The sequence below is a fragment of the Leguminivora glycinivorella genome, chromosome 2 (genome assembly GCF_023078275.1).
Source record: "Leguminivora glycinivorella isolate SPB_JAAS2020 chromosome 2, LegGlyc_1.1, whole genome shotgun sequence".
NCBI classification, from domain to species: domain Eukaryota; kingdom Metazoa; phylum Arthropoda; class Insecta; order Lepidoptera; family Tortricidae; genus Leguminivora; species Leguminivora glycinivorella.
This window is the reverse complement of record NC_062972.1, coordinates 7,568,988-7,590,427: the sequence shown is the minus strand read 5'-3', so window position 1 is coordinate 7,590,427 and position 21,440 is coordinate 7,568,988. Positions and strand designations below refer to the sequence as shown.

At 35.2% G+C, this 21,440-nt stretch overlaps 1 protein-coding gene across 1 annotated transcript in view; it reads left to right on the top strand.

Annotated features, from left to right (window-relative positions):
* Positions 1-478: 478 nt before the first annotated feature.
* LOC125241299 (homeotic protein Sex combs reduced) overlaps positions 479-21,440 on the top strand; it is a 44,570-nt gene continuing 23,608 nt past the window's right edge. The window contains exons 1-2 of the mRNA XM_048149704.1: positions 479-633; positions 3,910-4,783. Of these exons, the coding sequence (XP_048005661.1) occupies positions 4,042-4,783 (742 nt within the window). The 5' untranslated portion in view covers positions 479-633; positions 3,910-4,041. The remainder of the gene's footprint in view (positions 634-3,909; positions 4,784-21,440) is intronic.

Here is a 21,440-nt window from a genome sequence, read left to right as displayed (position 1 = left end):
GAAGCTCACTTGTTTAGCTATAAGTAGGTACACCTACCCAACATAGGTACCATCTCTAATACCTAACAGTAATAACAAATAACGTAGATCCTAAGAAAATATAAGTCAAACATTTAAGAACTATCTGAGTAAGTTAATACATAAGTACACTAATATTATTTTAAAGATCATCTGTCTTTATACGATGAAATACTACAACATGAAAAGAAAATCCTGGTTTCATCATAACAATTTTACCAACTATGTACATTAAAATAAGTGAAACAACGTCTACGTAAACAAAGAAACACTTCGTCAAATCCCATCTCCATGAAAAGTGAGTCCTTGGCGTCACTTTCAGCACAGGCGGCAGCGGCAGCGGGCGCGGGCGCGCCGCCCGAGCGGGCACGTGGCGCCGGCTCAGGTGGGCCCCTCCCCGCCCGGCCCACCTCGCCGCGATCGCTCGCTCGAGCCGCATTCGTCGCTCGGACGCCGGGAAACCACGAGCCGTTTTCCTCCGCGCCGCGCCGAACTTTTCGGACGCATTCGATTTTTAAACTTACCGGACTTTTAAAGAGTTCGATTTTTAAACTGTGAAGTGAGTGATGTTTGTGAATCGGTTGTGATTGTTATTTTTTTGTTTATTGACATTCGGTGTGAGTATAGTTTTCATTTTTTTTATGAAAAGAAAATTCGGCCGGAAAAGTTTACCGCGCTAAAAACTCGAATGAAGTTCTTAAAACAATTTTTTTCGATTCCTTGAATGAACATCACTAAATCCAAAGACGTAGTTTCTTAGAAAATTATCGTCAATTGATAGTGTTTGAGTAGTCATAAAATCAAAGCGTGTCGCAGTAAATCTCGGCGGTGGATCTCAACTGTCCACTTGACACGGGACATTTAAAGCATATTAAATCTTTGAAAGCTTACTGTATTTGACTACAAAGTGAGTGGTTTATAAATTTCCGGTGACTATTAATGGTTTAAATTATAGTTGATTAATGTTTTTTTTTTCAAATATTACATTAATTGTTTATTAATTATAATACTATTTATTTAGGTACAATAAAAATGATAATGGAGTTGATTTCCTCGTAATAACTTTTCTTTTTTTTTAATAAGAGAATTAAAACTGATTCGAAGAGGAATCTAGCTGTCAATATTTGTCTAACTGTAACTCACCGAGCACAACATTCAAAAGCCCTTCCTTTCCAATAAACCAACTTAAAAACTAAACCAAACAAGACACGCGCAACAAGCTATCAATGCCCGAATTAAAATTAAAACAGTCACACGCTTCCTCTTCAAACGTTTGAAAAATAAATGGAATTAAAAGAAAAAGCATCGAAATCGTCCGGCCCATTTAACTCGTACCGGACGACAAAAATCCGACTGAAATAAACCGACACATGTGAGAACGTCAGCGGCTTTATTTCAATGTGGGTTTTGATACTGAACTTTGAAACTTTTGTTTGTTTATGGGACAAAAAACTTTGAATTTAATGATCCATTTTTTTAAAAATTTAACAGTAACTGTATCTCTATATATTTTTTTCTACTTTAGTTTCTTAATTATGTATATTTTAGCTGTCAACTTTAAAACACAAATTGTTGAAATCAACTTTCAGACATCAAAAGGCAAGGTTTGTCTTCTTTTCGAAATTTAAAAATGAAGAATATTTAGATAGGATAGGACCTAATAACCACATACGAATATGTAGTTACTTATTTTTTATGTATATAATTAGAATCGAATAGTGAAATCCAGGGATGGTAAACTATAGTAAAGTTTATATTTGATTGAATACAATTTAAATCTTTTCGAAGGTAAACTTACAGGTTTTCTACAATCTTAATTTTACTCAAAAATACAATTAGAGTAATTAAATATTGATGTATCCCGATGACAATTATAGAACACCTCCACTTGTCATCATTTGCGGCTGATAAGTTCGTTTTAAAAACTAATTCTTTTATTTTGTCAAACTAAATTATAAACTCTGCCTAACATTTTTATGCAGCTAAGTATTAACAATTTTAAATCTCCTAATACAGGATTCTTAAACCTATAAAAAACAATTAATGTGACAAAGCTTCTTACATAAATATTTTTATAAAACTCGATGCTTCCATAAAAATAATCTTTAATTAACTACAAAACAGAATCTGTAGTTGTTCATTTTGTTATACAATTGGAGACTTTATCATTATTTATTTATTTAATCCTAAAAACCATATCTGGATTTCACAATTCGATTCTAATTAAGTAATTATATACATACACCATAAGTAACTACATATTATAAACTAAACTAGCATACAAATTAGTTACCGGTCACTGGGTTATAGATAAGTGAATTAGTCAATTAAATATTATTTTTTGTTAAATATAAAAGCCATTTACATGATATTCATTATTCAGTTGACAGTTACAGTCATTACGATACTCCTGTGTAGGCTCAAAGTAACGGATGTGTTTTCGCAAGTGCAGTTTCGCTTTTGCGGGTACCATTATAACTATAATTATGTATCTAGATTAATAAGACACGAAAACATTGCAGTCCAATTTCACTAAATTAATTAAAATTTGGTATTAAACATAAATCTCATAACTTATTAATAAAACACAAATTACAATTTTTTATTTAGCTGTATATGATCTAAACATATTCTATCTAGCCAATATTTTGTTTATATATCAAATGATACCTGTTACCTACTTGCCTATGCCTATATTTATTTTCTGTAGTGTGCTAGTTCTTAAATTAAGTGTCTGATTCTATCGCAAAATTTGCAATGAAAACACTTCATCGCGTATTCCAATTGTGACTCTGTTGAGATCTAAGAAATCAACTGTTGATTTCTATTTATTTATTAATAAAACTTCATATATTTTAAAATACTTGATTCAATCGTACATTAAAATGGATTTCATATGGGCACATGAGCTACAAAAGTCTCATCCCACGCATGGTTACATCACAGTTTCATAAACTTAACATTCGCGGATTAAATAATCGTTGACCGTTAATTCTCCGCGAATTTTCTTCACAAAATCCCCAATTCTCAAATTCACACATTCATCACCCGACTGTAAATCCAGCACATACACAATGACTGCTAATTTGCTCATAAAGACATATGCCGGTGCATACGTCGTAAATCGCGCCGGGCCTACCGCGTACACCCATAAAGCTCTGCGGACACTTTTATGGGCCAACACGTGGCGTCTTTTTTCCGCATGCACTTGACATGTGGAGCACTTTATAGAAATGTATTAATTTATTGTTTTAGAATAGACCTCCCTTGCGTGGCTTCCTTATTCTCAATCGGTTTGCTACATTGTGGGCTAGTAATTCTAATTATTTTTGATGGGCGTGCATTTGATTACATTTGTTTCGTCCTTTATGTGCGTCAGTCTTTCCTGATAAATTTGTTATTATCTATGAGGTCCCTTTTTTGTCCCTTGTAATCAATCTAAATTTAATTCATTTGTTTATATTTTAGGGCATTTCTAATACAAAACTTGAGTAGTCCGCAATTTTGTTTTTCTATTTTAAGATTATTGTATTGACAAATACCTACCTAGGATACTCTATTATTTAGTAACGCAAAATATTTTAAATATGCAGACTTGAATATAATAATTAATAAACAATAACTGCACTTCACACTTATAATATTAATATTAAAAAAAAAAACAGGTAGTTCCCAAAACAAATATCTGTCATATCATAACACGTCTACATTAAAAGCACCTCCTTAGACTGTAACTTCATTCTCGCACAACATCTATCACTAATACGTCGTCTGAAGGAATAACAACATACGAGTACAAATTCTCCATAGCAACTTCCTTCGTTATTCTCCTGAGAGCCCTTCTAACGAGAGCACACACTTGACCAACTAATGTGTCTCATTTTATCGCAGGACCATCAATCAAGCTCGGACAATTGAAGCGGACTGCGAACAGCACTTAACATGTCCGACTAGACCATTCAGACATCCGAAGGATGACAAGAGTAGAGTAAATTTAACAAGAAGGACACTACGCTGTTACCGATGAACGACCTAAACTACAACGCCGGGATGAGTTCCTACCAGTTCGTGAACTCCCTAGCCTCGTGCTACGGGAACCAGGCCCCGGGGCGCACGGGAACGCCGGTGGACCAGCCGGGGCACCCCGGCCTACCGACCCCGGGAGCGGATTATTACAATCCAAGTGCGGCGGCTTCGGCCTATCCGAATGCCTGCTATTCTCCCCCACAAGTCGGCCACCACTATCCTCAACACCCGTACGCCACGCCAGCCGCAGGCGCGCACATGCAGCCACAGACCATGATAGATTACACACAACTACATCCTCAAAGACTTGGAAACACTGCCAGTCACATGCATCAGCATTCAAACCCGAGCCCTGGGGCGCTATCACCGAATTTGATATCTAACCCACCCAGCCAAGCCGGCGGCGCTAGTTGTAAATTCGCTGATTCCACATCAACCACAGGCGTCGCGTCGCCACAAGATCTCTCCACATCATCAGGCCCTGGTAGAACTTCGCCCGGCTTTGGCGTACAAGGAACTGGGTCTAAGCTGGGTCTGACGACACCCATCGCTTCTCCAGTAGAACACAAAGCTAATGTGAACCAGAACATTTCGAGTCCGGCTTCCAGTACGTCCAGCAACGAAAGCAATGAGGCTAACAACTCTAGTTCTAATAATACGAAGAATTCTAAATCTGCTAACGCGTCGGCGAATCCTCCACAAATTTATCCTTGGATGAAGCGGGTGCATCTAGGACAAAGTAAGTAACAAAATTTTATTTTTAAACGATCTCTATAAATATTACAAATGGTATTGCAACCAACCTAGGTCGTGTCACCATACATAAGTTGTATTCTACTTCAACTATTATTGTTTCCTTTTACTTCAAGTCAACTTAAAGTTTAAACCAAACCAATTTCACACTTTTACCGCCGTTAAATCAAATTGATCGACTTCCTCGTTAGTTTAACAAGCCGGAGGCCGCCACGCGCTCGTCCAAATACCAATAGTAGATGTAATAGAAACTAACTGCTAGTCAATAGTCCAAGGTGTAGACAAAGCAAATTATACACCTATTTATAAAACATTAGCGTACATTAATGTATCGAAGCTGATGAATAGCGTCCTTAATAAGGCATTAATGGACGTCGGGCTTGCATCCGAAGCCTTTTTTCATCCTAATGATGAAAGTGCATCGTCACAGTGACGTGGCAAATGATAACCTTCTGGTGTTAACCGGGTTAAAAGTTAATACGTTTTTAATTTGATTTTGGGATCATTTGTTTCTGTTAAAAAACATTTTATCTTCATTAGAGTATCCGCAAACGTGTGAGTCGAACAAAAAACAAAAGATATTATTACAAGCATAGGACAGCAAGATGGTCGTCGCAGCCGCTGTCACTTGTAGATGTCTGAGATAAAGGCGCGCACATGTTGCCGTCTGTTTCCCAGAAATTAGACTGGTATTGTTTCACGAATTCCATGACCTTCCCAAGGTTCACACTTGCACAATCTTTCACTTTTAATATGCAAAATACTGACAATCAGTTAATACAGTACATAGTTGATTAATTGGCAAGATCTTAAACAGAAACGTGTTTTGCGAAATGAAATACAAAAATGTTGATTCAAACTGGCATATTTAGTGCAGTTAGTTTTTAAATGTTGGATTTAGATCAACGATCAAGGTCTGCGGTCAGCGTTTGGAACATTATAATAATTTAGTTGCAATTATGTTAATCTGTAGGTATGTTACCTATAATTTAAAAAGCATGGACGCACGTATACCTATGAGTTTTACACGCGTTACATATTATAAAATTGTTTTTACTAATTTTTCTGGCTTTGTTGCGTGAGTTGTTATAAAAAACTAAAATAATATTTGTTGTGAGTTTTTATCAAATATAACCAACCTCTGTCAAATTCATGATAAGTTTCCAGGAAAATAGATACCTACCTATACGCATATGCGTTAAGAAATTACAATTTTATGAATAATTTATAAAAAAAACTTTAATTGCCTATATTTTAAAGTTTGTTATATTCATTGATAAAAAAAATATACATATAAAACAAACTCGGACGCAGTGGCCGGCTTAGTAAAATGTATTTTTAACTATGCACGCATTTTAATTAAATACATATTTGATGCTTAGATTTAGAGTGAAGTTTTGACCTGTTACACTACTTACACTTAGGTAACTATTGAATAAGAGTGGATATATCCGACATTTATTTTGCTGCTAGGTGTGCCTTATTAAGCCAATAATATCAGCTATCTTCTTATCATATCCACTGGTAAAATTTCATGACTGTTCAGAATGAGCTTCGACCTCCACGGACCGTGGCACTGCCAGTAGTAGCGAATATTTGCATAGTGGGGGCGGTGCCGTTGACATTTGCTGCTAGGTGCGGCTTGTTTAGCCAATAACTATCGATATGTACCGCCAACTACTACCTACATCTATTTGATAAGACTATGTTAGCCTAGGGCCTTGTTAAAACGTTTGTAGTTTTATATTTTTGTCATTGCAAAAATACTCAGTGGAAATAGTTCGAAAGAAACAAAGTTTTTCATTCTTAATTTTCCTGTTACTAGAAATAAGTTTTAAACAACGCACGCTAAACGTAACACAGGCGACAATATAGAAATCGGGAAAAAGGAATAATGGAGCGGATGACAATTAAAAACATATAGGTACGTAGGTATATTTTAAATATAGCTACACGTTCTCTTGTTACATATATATGATTGGAGTCCCTACTTGCTAAAATAACTACTATTACGGACTCTATACCGAGCGTAACTCAACATGCATTTAGGTCGTAATTTTACTAAAATTTATCTTAAACCTACTTAGGCCCACTTGCACCAACCACTTAACTCAGGGTTAGTGGGCTGTCAACTGTCAAATTCCATATAAAATGGTGGGTTAACCCTCGGGTTAACTCTCCATTTTCGTTGATGCAAGTGGCCCTTAGAGCATCTTATTGGTTCTCAATTTAAAATACATTACTTATATTTCCAATGTTACAGACTTTTGGTTTTAAAAAAGCATATCGATAAGCATACCATTTTTCGAGTCTTTTAGATACGTACCAACCGTATCTGACCGGGGCAAGTATGCAAATAGAAAAGACGGAGGTCGCAACCCTTACGTGCTTCAAGGCAATAAGTCAAACGCGACGCCGCATGCGCTATGCGTGCAGACTAAGATTCCTATATATTTAGCACTTGTGAATTACATTCAAACGCTATGGAGTGACGTGTCTATTCCATTTCGAGGAAAGGGATATGTTTGTTTCCGAGCTGCAAGCACATACGCGTCCGTATGCTGTTTGTGCAAATAAATCATAAGTCAAAGTGCTTGGAATAAGTCTGTTTTCATTGTTCTTCATGGTAATATGTTTGTAAGACATGCATGGTCACTTGGAAAAAAGCAACAGACAGGGTTTTATGATAAATGGCAGCTGCAAAAACGTTGTAGCTCTAATAATTCTAAACCTATGTAACAAATATCTACCTGTTACATACCATTTCATTCGATGACTTATATTTTTTTTCGAGGTGGCATTTTCAAGTTTTGTGACAGGGTATTGAATGATATCTTCCTACGTGTAGTTAAATACACTTTCTATGAGAAAAAAAGACTAAAACCGTCTGATAGAACAAGCCATCGTTTACATTTTTCGGGGAAAATAAATCTATCAAAATTATTTTGACTTGGTATTTTGTAAATTATGTATACACAGAATACTATGATTTTGAAGCGCTAATCGCGTGTTATTTTGGCATACATTACATTCATACATAATATTATATCAAGTCATTATTTTGACGTTGGTTTCTGTAAATAAAAACGACAGCTCTAACCAAGCTAAACACAAAGCTGACTGTAGAACCCGTTGAAACTTGTATGATAAATGACGATTAGCATTGTTTAACACTTATTTATGAACCGAGTGAAGGGATAACCCGCCTAACCAGAACTAAAAAGCTATAAGTGAAAAACGAAAAAATATTAGAAGTTCTATCTTAATGCTAGTTGTGTTAAATCTAAATTTGAACGGCACAGTTAGTATCTTCTGGCATGAAATGTCTTTGAACAAGTTTGATCCATACGTTGAGTAATTATTTAATGAATTATGTATAAATGCAAACTCAATATAATTACTTATGCGATTTTCTGCCAACCGCGGCGGTGCCTCTTTTATATGCGGCATGTCTAATGTGTATGTATTATAATTTATAAGTGCGCAAAAAATATGGAATTCCATTTAGTTATCTTAAAGCTTGACTACCGTAAAACGCGTTTGGTCAGAAATAATAAATTTGTGAATTCTGAATTTGTTTACTTGCTTAGATACCTATATGGAATAAATGCATGTCAAAATGTTTCATTCAGTGAATGACTAAAGAACAAATTAATGAAATATTGCTGTCAGAACCTTAGCAACTATGAAATACAGGTTAAATGAACCCATAGTACTCCCTTTTTGGAAAACTCAGTTTTTAAAATGCGACTTAATTCACGTACACTCACAACAGAGCTACATTTTTTCTGTGTAACAATATTTTCATAATTTATTGAAACGGCGTTCATTGGCACATAAAATGTTACATCAAACATGTGACCATACATCATCCAGAAACCACAGTTATACAATAAAATATGTAGTCATACAATTTGTCATATTGTCCTACCATTAAACAAACGACAAACGGATTTCGCTCAAACGGCGCCACTGCTGCATCGACTCCCGCGCAGGCCTTAATATACGAGTACATATGGCCTTATAACCACATTTAATAAGGCCATAAGCAGATTTGAACTGGGTTCTTAAGCCCTTTTTAAACGTATAACTTTGCATTCCTCGTACCTGTACTACCGATTAGTAAATAAATAACAAATTAAATTCCAAGCAAGATTAGTGGCCGTCTGACTCCATAAATAAATCAAGTCCGTGTGAGTAAAATATGACTCAAACAATATTATGCTATGGGCGCATTGTGACGTTGCTGTGTTGCGTTTTTTAGTTTATTGGCAATTATACTTTTTAATTAAATATATTTTAGGTAACACAAACTATAAAATTTAGGTATACTTGCATACCTACCTACTTAATATAAGGCCTAGCCAAATAAATTTATTTAATATAGATTACATAAATTTCCATACCGTAACGCAAGAGACAATTATGTAATAGTGGTTTATGTTAAAACAATGTTTAATGTTTCGGAGTAGGAAAACCTCTGACTTTTGTATTTTTACAGTTACGATTAGTAAGTGAAAGCAAATACCACCTACCTAAATAATTAGTAACCCAGGAGACGCCTCCGTTTTTCAAAATTAATTAACCCGCAATGGTATAGTATGTAGTTTTAGTTAGTAGTAGTAGTAGAAATACACTTTATTGTAGAAAAATAAAAACACATATAATACGGAATATATAAAAATTCCATCCCATTAAGGGATTTCTTCCAGTTAAAATCATCAGTACCTAAGAGATTGGGAGAGAAATACTAGTTAAAAATAAAATTACTTCTACCGGTAAAAGCGTATTAAAACAGAATAATGAGGCCACCGACTTCATTGCAAGTTACTATTTTATTTAGCCCGACATTGAACTTACAATATTATGTTTCAATATTCTGTAAAATGGCTTCTTAGTTAAACTCAAAAGCAGTTAGGTACACTTCGTGAGCGCAAGGGCCTCGATCGAAGATACGGCAGGAATCTAGTCCGCAGACCCCGCCTCGCACCGTCAATATGCAAGGATTAAAAAAAACAACGACTGGTTAACGAAAATAAATAAAAGGGATTAGTGCCCCAACCGCGGCCATATTGGCGGCAATGACTTTGCAAGTTCTTGCTAAAATACGCCTTAGTTTTTTTTTTTTCATTATGACCTGGATGCGAGTCCTTTAAGCCTTGCGGCTGAGAAGCGTAAAGGCGCATTTGCGTTTCTTTCTCACGCTTATGAGGCGTTTTAGTGCGGGTAACTCTGCATATTGGTGTATGCGTGTTTTTATTTAATTAGGTTGCACTGTCGGGACACGCCCCGTTTTAAATGAAGTTGATTATTCTTTAGCGCTTAAGTTTATTAAGTGGGAGTAGATTATGCTAATTATATAATATGGATGAATAGAACTTGTGAAGTTCATGGTTAATACTGTTATTTGTAACAGGTAAATAAGCGCCTTGTTTGTAAGTAACTTAATAAAAGTTCAATGGATAATTATTCCTATTAAATTGGGTAAGCATAGAAAGTGTTAATGGGTTTATAATAACGAACTTTATCTTTAATACATATCTTCTCATTCCTAGATGCTTTTAACAGAACTATAAAAATCCACTATTCTAGCATCATCACCCATTTGAAGTAATTTAAATTCCGCATAAGCAAAAATACGAATATTTATATGGATGTGCAATATATTAAGACTAGTTAGGTTTAGGTACCAGATAAAAGAATTAAGGCGTATCAATAAATCTTTCCTAAACTTTAAATTAAAACGACAATATGTGGTTCATAAATACAATTACGGACAAGTTTGAACCAACTGGAGTCCCTTAACCCCGTCCCGCGAGACTTTCCTTCAATTATTGATGGCAACTTTTAGCCAATAAAATATAGGGGACGATGCGAACTATTTTTCATCTGGTTTAACCATCGACATCCAGTATATGAACTTTGAATTCAGAGTCTTAGTTATTAAAATGAACAGGAAATAATTTAGTTAGGTACTAGAAGAAGGCTTATTACTATAATTAAATTTTTGATGCGTTTAACCAAAATTTTGCGCCTTCGTTTCTCATATTGTTCAAAATACGTCCGGCTTGTTTGTCAGTCTATTTATCATACATAAAGAAGAAACCCTCTATTACTACGAAAGACATTGATGCAAATAACAATAAAGTAAAATGTTGGTATCGAAAATTATTACTTTGTTTATTTTTATAATGAAAAAAAAACTCTTATATTGCAGGCACGTGACTGTTTCTGTCCAAATAAATGTTCATATATTCTAGTCAATGGGCCGATGCCAACTATTTTTCACCTGGTTTACCTTTAAAAACTGGTGCATGCTTTTATTTTCACGCACGTACTACGTAGTTACGTACGTTATTTATAGGCGTTTTTCAGATACGAGCAAACATTGTTTTTCACACGCAAGTTTACCGTTTAGGCGTTTTTCAACGCTTAGTCGATGCGTGTGTCCATTTTGGATGACTGCGTTGATATGTTTATTAATTGAGTATTACCTACTGTTGCGATGGTAAATAGCAATCATTCTCGATAGATCCAGTCTTTAGATCCAAAATGAATCTAACGAAGATATCGTGATTGGGTGAATAACTACTACGATACTATGCAGATTTGATTATTTGTAAACATATTTATAAATAAAAAAAAAACTTGGAAAATATCCCAATTTTGTTTTTAGTGTTTTATAGGACCGTTGCTAAAATATAGGTACCAGGAACATGGGACCGTTGTGTAGGTAACCTGAAAGTCTTAAGTATTTCTATGGAAAAACTTCGTGCTGGCGAAAATTGTTTTAATAATTCAACGTAAGTAATACAGTTTGTAATTATTGCAAAATGTAAAATTGTAGGGCGTTGACAGTTATACACACATACATACATATCGACGCCTGTATCCCAAAAAGGGGTAGGCAGAGCACATGAACTACTTAGTTTCAGTGCGACTCTTGGTAAAAAAGGGTTAAAAGAAATTTAAATTGTGACATTGCAGTGACAGGTTGCCAGCCTCTCGCCTACGCCGCAATTTAACCCATATACCACAGTCGACTTCTACGACACCCACGGGAAGAAAGGGGGTGGTGAAATTCTTAACCCGTCACCACCACCACCACCACCGTCGCCACCAGTTATCCATACTAATATTATAAATGGGAAAGTGTGTGTGTCTGTTTGTTTGTCCGTCTTTCACGTCAAAACGGAGCGACGAATTGACGTGATTTTTTAAGTGGATATAGTTGAAGGGATAGAGAGTGACATAGGCTACTTTTTGTCTCTTTTAACGCGAGCGAAGCCGCGGGCAGCAGTTAGTATTTTTATAAATATTTATTTTTCTGTCTTCCATTCAAATTGTACCTGAAAACCTAAGAAAACGAAGCGCTAGTAGATATCTATCTCTATCGCGCTTGCGTATTGGCGCGACAGAGCCAGCGGCGTATCGCTTTCGTTTGGCGTCGGAGAAATGCCATTCGGCTACGGGGCCTGAAAACCTAAGTAGAACCAAACGCCATTAGTATTTAATTGCAAATTGCACATTACATGGTCCGTCATAATCGATCTTTTTACACTTTTTGCACAATTTTACGCCATAACTGTTTTTACATTTAACTCGTCACTTCTACTGCTATAATTATTAAAATTAACCTCCTTGAGTAGTAATTATTAATTTGATGCCTTATAATTTCATAAGTAGGTAAAGTAGGTGTTTTGCTGATCTATCTGATTATTTTGATGATAAATTTTAATGGACGAAAAATACAGTAGCTTTCCTAGAACACATAATTATGATTTGTTTCTCAAAAAAGCTATATGTCTGGGCATCAGGAACTATCATAATTTACTTTTCAGGTTATGTTGAAGAATATCTATGAAAAAAAGTCGTCTTTGACATAAAGTCAAGTGAATGAATTGTTACTGCGTACTGCACCTAAACATTTGCGCTATGTTCAGCTACCTACACGACTAGGTACATCAATTTTAAATACAGGAAATGAACAACTACGAGTACTTAACTAATTGTAGCACCTAAGATATACTTAAATAGCACAAACAACATACTTATCATTAGAATATTATATTTACGTAAACCTAGTCTTTGAATAAACGAGTTTAAAAAGTATGAACTATCACAAAATTGTCGTATACAAGTATTACTATTCGAAGCTGTTATGTTCTAAAAAGGATAAGAATGGTTATAGTCCATACAACCTTATAAGAATAGAATATGTACATCTTTGCATGTGTGCTGACTGCCTAATTACGTTCAATACACTGTATAAGGAAAAACAGTAGGTAGTTACATGCTTATAACATTTTGAACAGTATGCACTTGCGCTGTATGCATGACCAGGCAGGCATTAAGCATGGTCGCGCGATAAATGACAAAACATCAGGCCGTCCCAATCGCACTATTTGCAAGTTCGGTGCCTGCCAGGAACCATGACCAACCCAGAATCAAGCCAAGAAATGAGTGTTCTAGATTTGAACATTTTGATTTACCTACGTCCCTTTTGTTGATCAGTGAAACATCTTACATTACATTTCAGGAAGAGACTCATTCCTATAAGTTATAGTTTGAAACACTAGGATGCGTAAGGAATCCTTAATAGGTATTTTAAAATATAAACATCATAGTAAGTAATGGGCACTGACCGCTAAAGACATAAACAATGGAAGTACGGTTGAGGAACTACTCATACAAGACTTGTACAGATTAATATAAAGATAGCTTTATAGCGAAGTGTTAATGGATAATTTAATTATTTCTGAACTTGCTTTGCTTTTGTGCTGTATTTATCTTTAATTGCACTTTAACATATCATCATGTAATTAACATACGTATACACTGTATATATATTTATTAAGATTATCGATAACATTACATGAACGCCAAGGAAACCTACTCAAAATGTCATTTAACAAACCTACTAGTACGTACCTCGAGTAGGTTAGCAACATGCCAGCAGTAACACATAGAACGTTTTACCTATTCAATATAATGGTATCACGTTTCTCTACTGGTTCCTATACAACTGTGACATTAGTGCGTTGCGTGTGGCATATTAATGCCTAGGTATAAAAACTTAAAGATACCTATACTCTGTAATTATAGCTATTACTAGAACTAGTTAGACTTACGTTAGCTCACCGATATTATGACTGTAGGCGATGAATTAATGGCCATTTTAGCGCCTTTATTTTTAGCTTAGAATAATTGTGTCACTAGTAATTTTGTATAATTATCGAACTGAACTTTACATGTGCAAGTACTGGTACCGGGTGGGTATGTTGTCATAGCTACCGTAATATTCACTCATAGTAGGTAATTTTTAGCGCATCCAAAAAACTTGATCAAAAATAACTTAAACGAAAAACTGTACTTCTACAAATGTAGGGTTTGTGTTTCTAATATTTCATGTGGTTTTGAAGTGTTTCGTTTGACTTTACTTAAATTGTTTTTATGGTGAAACATGGTAAGTTGATTGGGTAACCATATAAGTCTTACCATAAACAGTACATTCAAAAATACATGAGTGAACAGTGTAAGGTATTCCATACATGTTATAATGAATGCCCAACACTACGCGTTTTAATTCCATTGCAATAAGCCGTGTCGCCTCCGACACAGACTGATGCTCATAAAGGCACAAACTGCATTCAGATGCACATGCATTTCGCAACCTCGTTCCTTCTCACTCACACCGCCAAGAAAACCACCTACGAGTCCTACGAACAACCATTTAAGGCCTATATTCGAGAAGTGCATACAATGTTCAGATGTTTAAGCAAAGAATATGCATACATATATGAGATATATGAGGATTATGCGGCTGCAGATTGCACATTTTGAATTAGCATAGGCGTCTCACGTCGTTACTCAACTGTTCTGGGTATTTGCAAGGGTAAACTGGGTTCATTTGGTTACAATTTGAAATTTATAAATATATGTGAAGGAAAATAAAGTATACTAAAAGGGGTTACCTTAAGCGCGGATTTTTTTAATAAAAGATATTTTATTTTATTTGGTAAACTACATTATCTCTTGATTTCTTATCGATCAATAAAAATGTTACTTCCTTCCTTACCCAACGTCCCCATGCGTTTAGACTCGAATCGTGCTTTTTTACTCGATTCAAGATCCGTTCACATCACAATGTACCTTTTTTCTACTATTACAGTTATGATATCGGTGAATTAAGTCACTTCACGCACAATAATATGAGCTGTGGCCCATTGTTGAACTAAATAAAGTCGCCACGACGTCTTCATCGGACGCCGCAAAAAACAATATAATACACTTATTGCTGTCAAATATGAAATAATGGTAACACTGCAATTGTTTTCGCGACCATAAATAACTTTAACAAAAGATTCGCGGTTTCCTTAAAAGCTAAACTGGCTGATAAACATTTTTTTTTCTCGTGCGGCCCTTTCCTGAGGCTACCTATAAATATTAATACAATCAAATGTTTTGACGTGGGCCTTTTTTAAGCTTTTATCTTCTGCCTTGGCTCTTTTTTATAAGCATCGATGCCTTTTTTATTTCGTGTTAATTTGGACAGAGAATTTGGGTCTTTTAACAGATCGTAAAGTATAGAGGGGAAGAGGCGCCTGGTGTTTTGCGAATATTGAAGCATATTAAAAAAAATAACTGGAGATGCGGGGAATTTTGGCCCAATACCGAAACATCGAATAGTCGGCCACACTCTCGGTCGAAACGTAATATATTTGATAAAATATCTGTGTGATTTTTAAGTCACATATAAATATGTATGTATACTATATTTATTTTGTAAGACATTGTAATAGGGTTCGATTTTTGACCTAATAGTTAGCAAAATCTGGCCGTAAATGTTCCCAAATAATCGTGGCATTTCTAAAACTAACGAACTCAAGCTTACGTAGGTACTCAAATTGAATAAAAACAACATTAGTACCTACACACAATGTTAAAACAGTTATAAACACAAAACAATCGCAAATAAATCTTTATGTACCTATAAATACAAAGATTATAATGCGCATGTTCGAAGCTACTTCCAGATAGTTACTAAACCAGTTAATATCAATTAAACAACAAATTAGCATAGTTTAATCGCTCACACTAAATCATTAATCCATACTATCCATCCATCCATACTTCCATACTAATATTATAAATGCGAAAGTAACTCTGTCTGTCTGTCTGTCTGTCTGTCTGTCTGTCTGTCTGTCTGTCTGTTACGCTTTCCCGCTTAAACCACGCAACCGATTTTGATGAAATTTGGAACAGACAATCTTTAGACCCTGAGACAGAACATAGGCTACTTTTTATTTCGAAAAAAAGGGATGAAGGGGTTGAAAAAGAGGTTGAAAGTTTGTATGGGATTTCTTAATTTTAAAAGATAAAACCATGAAACTTTATATTTTAGCACTTGATAAAAAATCATTAAACATATATTTAAAGTCACATACAGGTCGAACGCGATTAATTAACATTATTTTTACCTTTAAAATAAACATGGTGGGAAATAAACATTAACTAAAAGCGGGTAGATTACATTTATTTGTCTACCCCGAACATTTATATAAATTAATATCGGGTAGTTTTGTGTTGTTTACATCTCCGGTGACATTTTGCTGGGACGTCAGTCTTCCGCGACCACGGCCAGTGCAACCTGGCCGAAACGTTGGGAAAAAAGGTAAAAATAATGATAATTAATCGCGTTCGACCTGTATGTGACTTTAAATATGTGTACAAAGCGCGAGAACTTAAAGTGTTATATCATTAAACATCTTGATAAGGGATAGGGATAGGGATAGGGATAGCGATAGGGATAGCGATAGGGATAGCGATAGGGATAGCGATAGCGATAGCGTTAGCGATAGCGATAGCGATAGCGATACGGATACGGATACGGATAATATGGGTATCGTTAGAGGGATACGGATAATCGGTCGGCGGTCTCTTACAATCAATGTGCTCTAAGACGATCGTTGTTTGCTTGCTTGAAGATTACGTTTGCGATAATTATAAGCAAAATGTAAAAAATTGTAAGGGATAATTGAAAAAAGTACTTTTTACCCACCGATCATAGTGTCGAAATACGGGCTATGTGGGATGTTTATAAAGGTTTCCCCAGCGTATATAGAATTACCTACGCTGTGGTCTATCTGTAATATTTCTACAATCATTGCAAGCAAAAGTATTATGTGCAATCGAAATAATCGCAGATAAATATACCTACAGAGAAACCTAAGGATCCAAATGAAAATCTTAATGAATACTTTTATTACGCGGGCGAAGCCGCGGGTAAAAGCTAGTGCTTAAATAAAAACATAAATCTCTGGAGGCAACTCAAGAGACTAGCAAAGACTCCCACACCTTTGAAAAATACCTATACAAAACTATACTCTATCTCAAGACCAGTAAGTATAATAATGTCAAGATCACAGCGGACTTAGAATTCGACAAGATCTGATCAAAGTATCTAAAATGGTCACAGTTAGTGGGTTAACCACTTTAAATTGTCATCCGACTGATTTATTTTTGTATCTGAGGCAAACACATTTTTGTGGACTTCTCGGAGTAAACCTTGATTTCATTTAAATTATATTATTTTAAACGAGGTGATAAGAAATTAAATTATAGCCTCTAAAGCCGGTAGCTCTGTTTAAACGTGGGTCTTTTGAGTATTTGCAAATTTAATTAGGATTTCCAAAGACAGAACAATGTTGCAGTATTTTACTCTATAATTTGGTAGGGTCGGTAGCATTAAATACCCAGTTTCTGGAAATCATTCCAACAAACGCGCAAAATCCTTAATTTCCATTTATTACCCAGCCTCCGACCGAAGCACAGTAATCAAGAGAAATTTGCGACCCAAAAACCTCAAACTCAAACTGGTATCGAATTAAATGCATTTGTGAGCGATATTTTTCAATTTCAACTTTTTGGACGAAATGACACCATTTTCACAGCACATTAGCTGCGCCTGGGCAGCCGAGCCAGGGGCGGACCCAGTCAAACGGTCGTAAACTATAATCATTTGCGGACCTCATAAATAATTGCGGAATTCGGACCTGGTTTTTGTTGGTCGCGAGTAGGGTTGCTAATCGTACTTTTTAAAGTGTTGTGCGTATTAAGTAAGGTCTAAACTACCAATAAACTTTTGAGATAATCCGTAGAATTTCTAAGCTTCTTTTATAGACCCTAAGACAGCTTAGCAGCGTCTCACGTAATTAAAAAATCTAAGGTGGGATGGGATCTCCTGTCCTGAGTCCTTGGTTACAATACATATTAAATAATATATTATATTACTTTATCCTCTCAATAACAACAATCACTTCCAGTCGGGTCTTATTATCCTTTTTTTAATTCCGTCAATAATTCACAAGTACCAACCAATTTTCATTGCACAATTGTGTGTGCACGATGTGAGTCCCCCGATATTTATTTATCTGCAAAATAATATAGGTATACCATCAAAGTTGGCAACCCTAGCCGTGAGTCGCCCGCGCAGCGCAGGTAATATAGTCATAAATTTCCATAACCGCCACTCGATCTTATCAAACATGATTTTAATTTGATTTCGGAACCACACGTGTTGAGCCCGTTTCGGTGCGAGTTACGATCGTAGGTATACTAAACACCTACTACGTCATTTTAATGATGTATCTTGGGAGGATTAGTTTTATTAGGGAAATATAAATATTTATAGGAATGAGATCGGAAATTTTAAAAGAAAATACGGTTAGGTATATATATCACAAGTTTTGGGACAAACTATCGTCAACAGGAAACTATTTACGGACCGGCACAACTTCCAAAAATTCAGACTTCTAAAAGAGCATACTTACAGACCGAGAAAGTTTGGTGTAGTAGGTGTTCTTGGGCGACGGTAACTGCTGACCATCACCAACAGGCGATTACTAGTTGGCCTCCTATGCAACAAAAATATAAGTATAAATAAGACCCTAAATACTTGAGTTCTTGTAATCGCTCAAGTTGTAGACGTTGTAGTTACCCTTCAGTTTAGAAGGTCAGATAGCAGTTGCTACTACTTAGTGCCTACGCTAAATTTTTTGATTAGTTGCCAGAAGTTGACCCAGGCTCCCAAAGCAATGGTGAAAGCCGAGATAATGCAAGGAGGATGATGACTTCTTATAAAGTGGCCCTAGGTATTCAGACTGCTATTCAAAACAGTGTTATAATAGAACATAATTGATACAAAACTAACCGCGCTACAAATTATTGTCAAACGCAATCAATAACAAGGTAAAACACCCTAATGACACATTATTACAAAACAGGTCACGCCTCGAAATGTATCAAGCTGGACAGTCGATATGTCATTAAATTCTAAACGCTATAAAGAATGCGAGATTAATGTTGAGGCCGGCTCTCACACCGTCACGTAATGCATACCATACAGCGTGGTTCTGACCCGAGCGCATAATCTTAGGGTCCGCTACAGTCCATAGTGAACACATGCACTTGTAATTATTAGTTTATTGCTGCAAAAACGAGCAGTCCGTTCAATCTACGGATTGGGCGGTCGAGCATCTTTAAGAGAAAAATTCAAAGAGGTGAACATTCTTACCGTTGCCTCTCAATACATATACGAAAATATTATGTATGTTCGGAAAAATATCCACGAATTCAAGCTTAACAGTGACATCCATAACTATAACACAAGGAACAAACATAAACTTGCTGTGACCGCCCACCGTCTCCGTAAGGTTGGTACGTCTTTCGTCGGGAACTGTACACGTTTTTATAACAAAGTACCAACCGATATAGTGGATTTGCCATTTGACAAATTTAAGGCACGCATTAAGCGTTTGTTGTTATGTAAGGCGTACTACACTGTGAAGGATTTTATAGATGATAGGGATGCCTTTAAGGTGGTTGCTTGTCAATAGATGAATGAAGTCGTATATATTTTTTCATTTTCTCTGCATTGTGTAATTAAGCATACTAGTGTTCAATTGACGTATGAGAACATATTCTCGTCTGATTATATTGTTTTTATTTAAGTTTAGTTGTGGACACTTGGAGACCTTATACATCTCCAAGATTATGTGTTTAATGTTTAATGTTTATCTTACTTTAATTTTATTGTATAAATCTATATTTCCTTCCTTTGTAACATACGAGCACAGAATATAGTGTCTTACAGCTATGTTTTATTATTTGAATATTTAATTTAGCCTGGCAGCTTGAACATGTCATGCACACTTAAAAGTCTTTGCTGCGGTGGCGTCGTTGATCGGGTCGCCACCTTCCCGAATAAAGGTTGAGGGAGGCGATGGCTGAGATACGCGTCATACTCGTGAACGGGTGCCGTCTGTGAAGACCGGTCTGTTTAAGCTTACTGGGGCTGTTATAACTTAGTAACTTTAATTCTAATTTTTATTAAATTAGGACACTTTGTTCGGTTGTCGTTTGTTTCCTTTCTTTTAGTGAATATTTTAAATATATGATTTTGACTCATGGAGACCATATACATCTCTAAGGAGAATTAGATTAAGTAGATATACATTTTATTTTTAGTTGTGACATTTAGAGTCATTTGCACCTCTAAAGTAATTTTAGACTTTTTTTTGTATTTGTACTTTTTATATTAAAATTTAGTGTAGTTTTTGGTTGTAATTCGACATTTAGAGACCTTCTACATCTCTAATTAATTGTATAGAGTTAACTTTAGTTAGAACTTAGAATTAGTATATAATAGTATCAATTGTAATTTCAACTCAATTTTAAATATTTTTTTAAATACCTATGTACATGTGACGTGTAAAAGTGCCCCTGTGGCCTATTTGCTGAATAAATTATTTTGATTTTTGATTTTTTTTTGATTTATTTTTATAAAAATATGTGAACTGAACACACTCGTAATTACTAGCTTATAAAAATATACTAATTTTATGTTCCTTATAAAATAATTCTCCGAGTAATTAATTTTTTAACTCAAAACGTCGCATTTACATACTTATATACGACATACACGTGATCACGAATATCACGATATAACAAACACAAATAAAAAAAAATCAAACAAAAAAAAATTCTACTACTACTACTACTACTACTAGGTACTACTTACTTACTTTAGAAGTTTCTAAATAATAAAGAATAGTTCATATCTAAACAATAAAGAACAGTTTCGTTGTATAACATAGAGAAGTTTAGTTGTGTTGTAACGTCTCACTTAAGTTTAATGTAATCAAAAAAACACGCTGTATAAACAAATATGATCTATCAAAAACCAATGTGAAAGTTCAAAAGGTTGACTCGTTACACAATTATATTGATGCTGAAGATGAGAAATATGATTTGGATGGTGACAATTAATCAAACGTTTCTGATCGGAACAGATAAGGTTGCAAAAAGTAGAACAATGACTGAGCTAATCTAGATGAAACTGTTCCTAATAGTCTAGTAAACTCTAATACCTATTTACGATGCTAAGATCTTCCCATAAATTATGTTAATATGAAAATGATGTGATGTGATGAGTGATGTGTAACATGTTTTTTATTTTTAAGTAATTACATCTATACACTTTAACCAAGGTTGAGGATCATAATGTGATATGAATTGATTAAATAACACATGGATTTAGCCGGTATCTGATGAGTAAGAGTAAAATTAAAAACATATGAAAA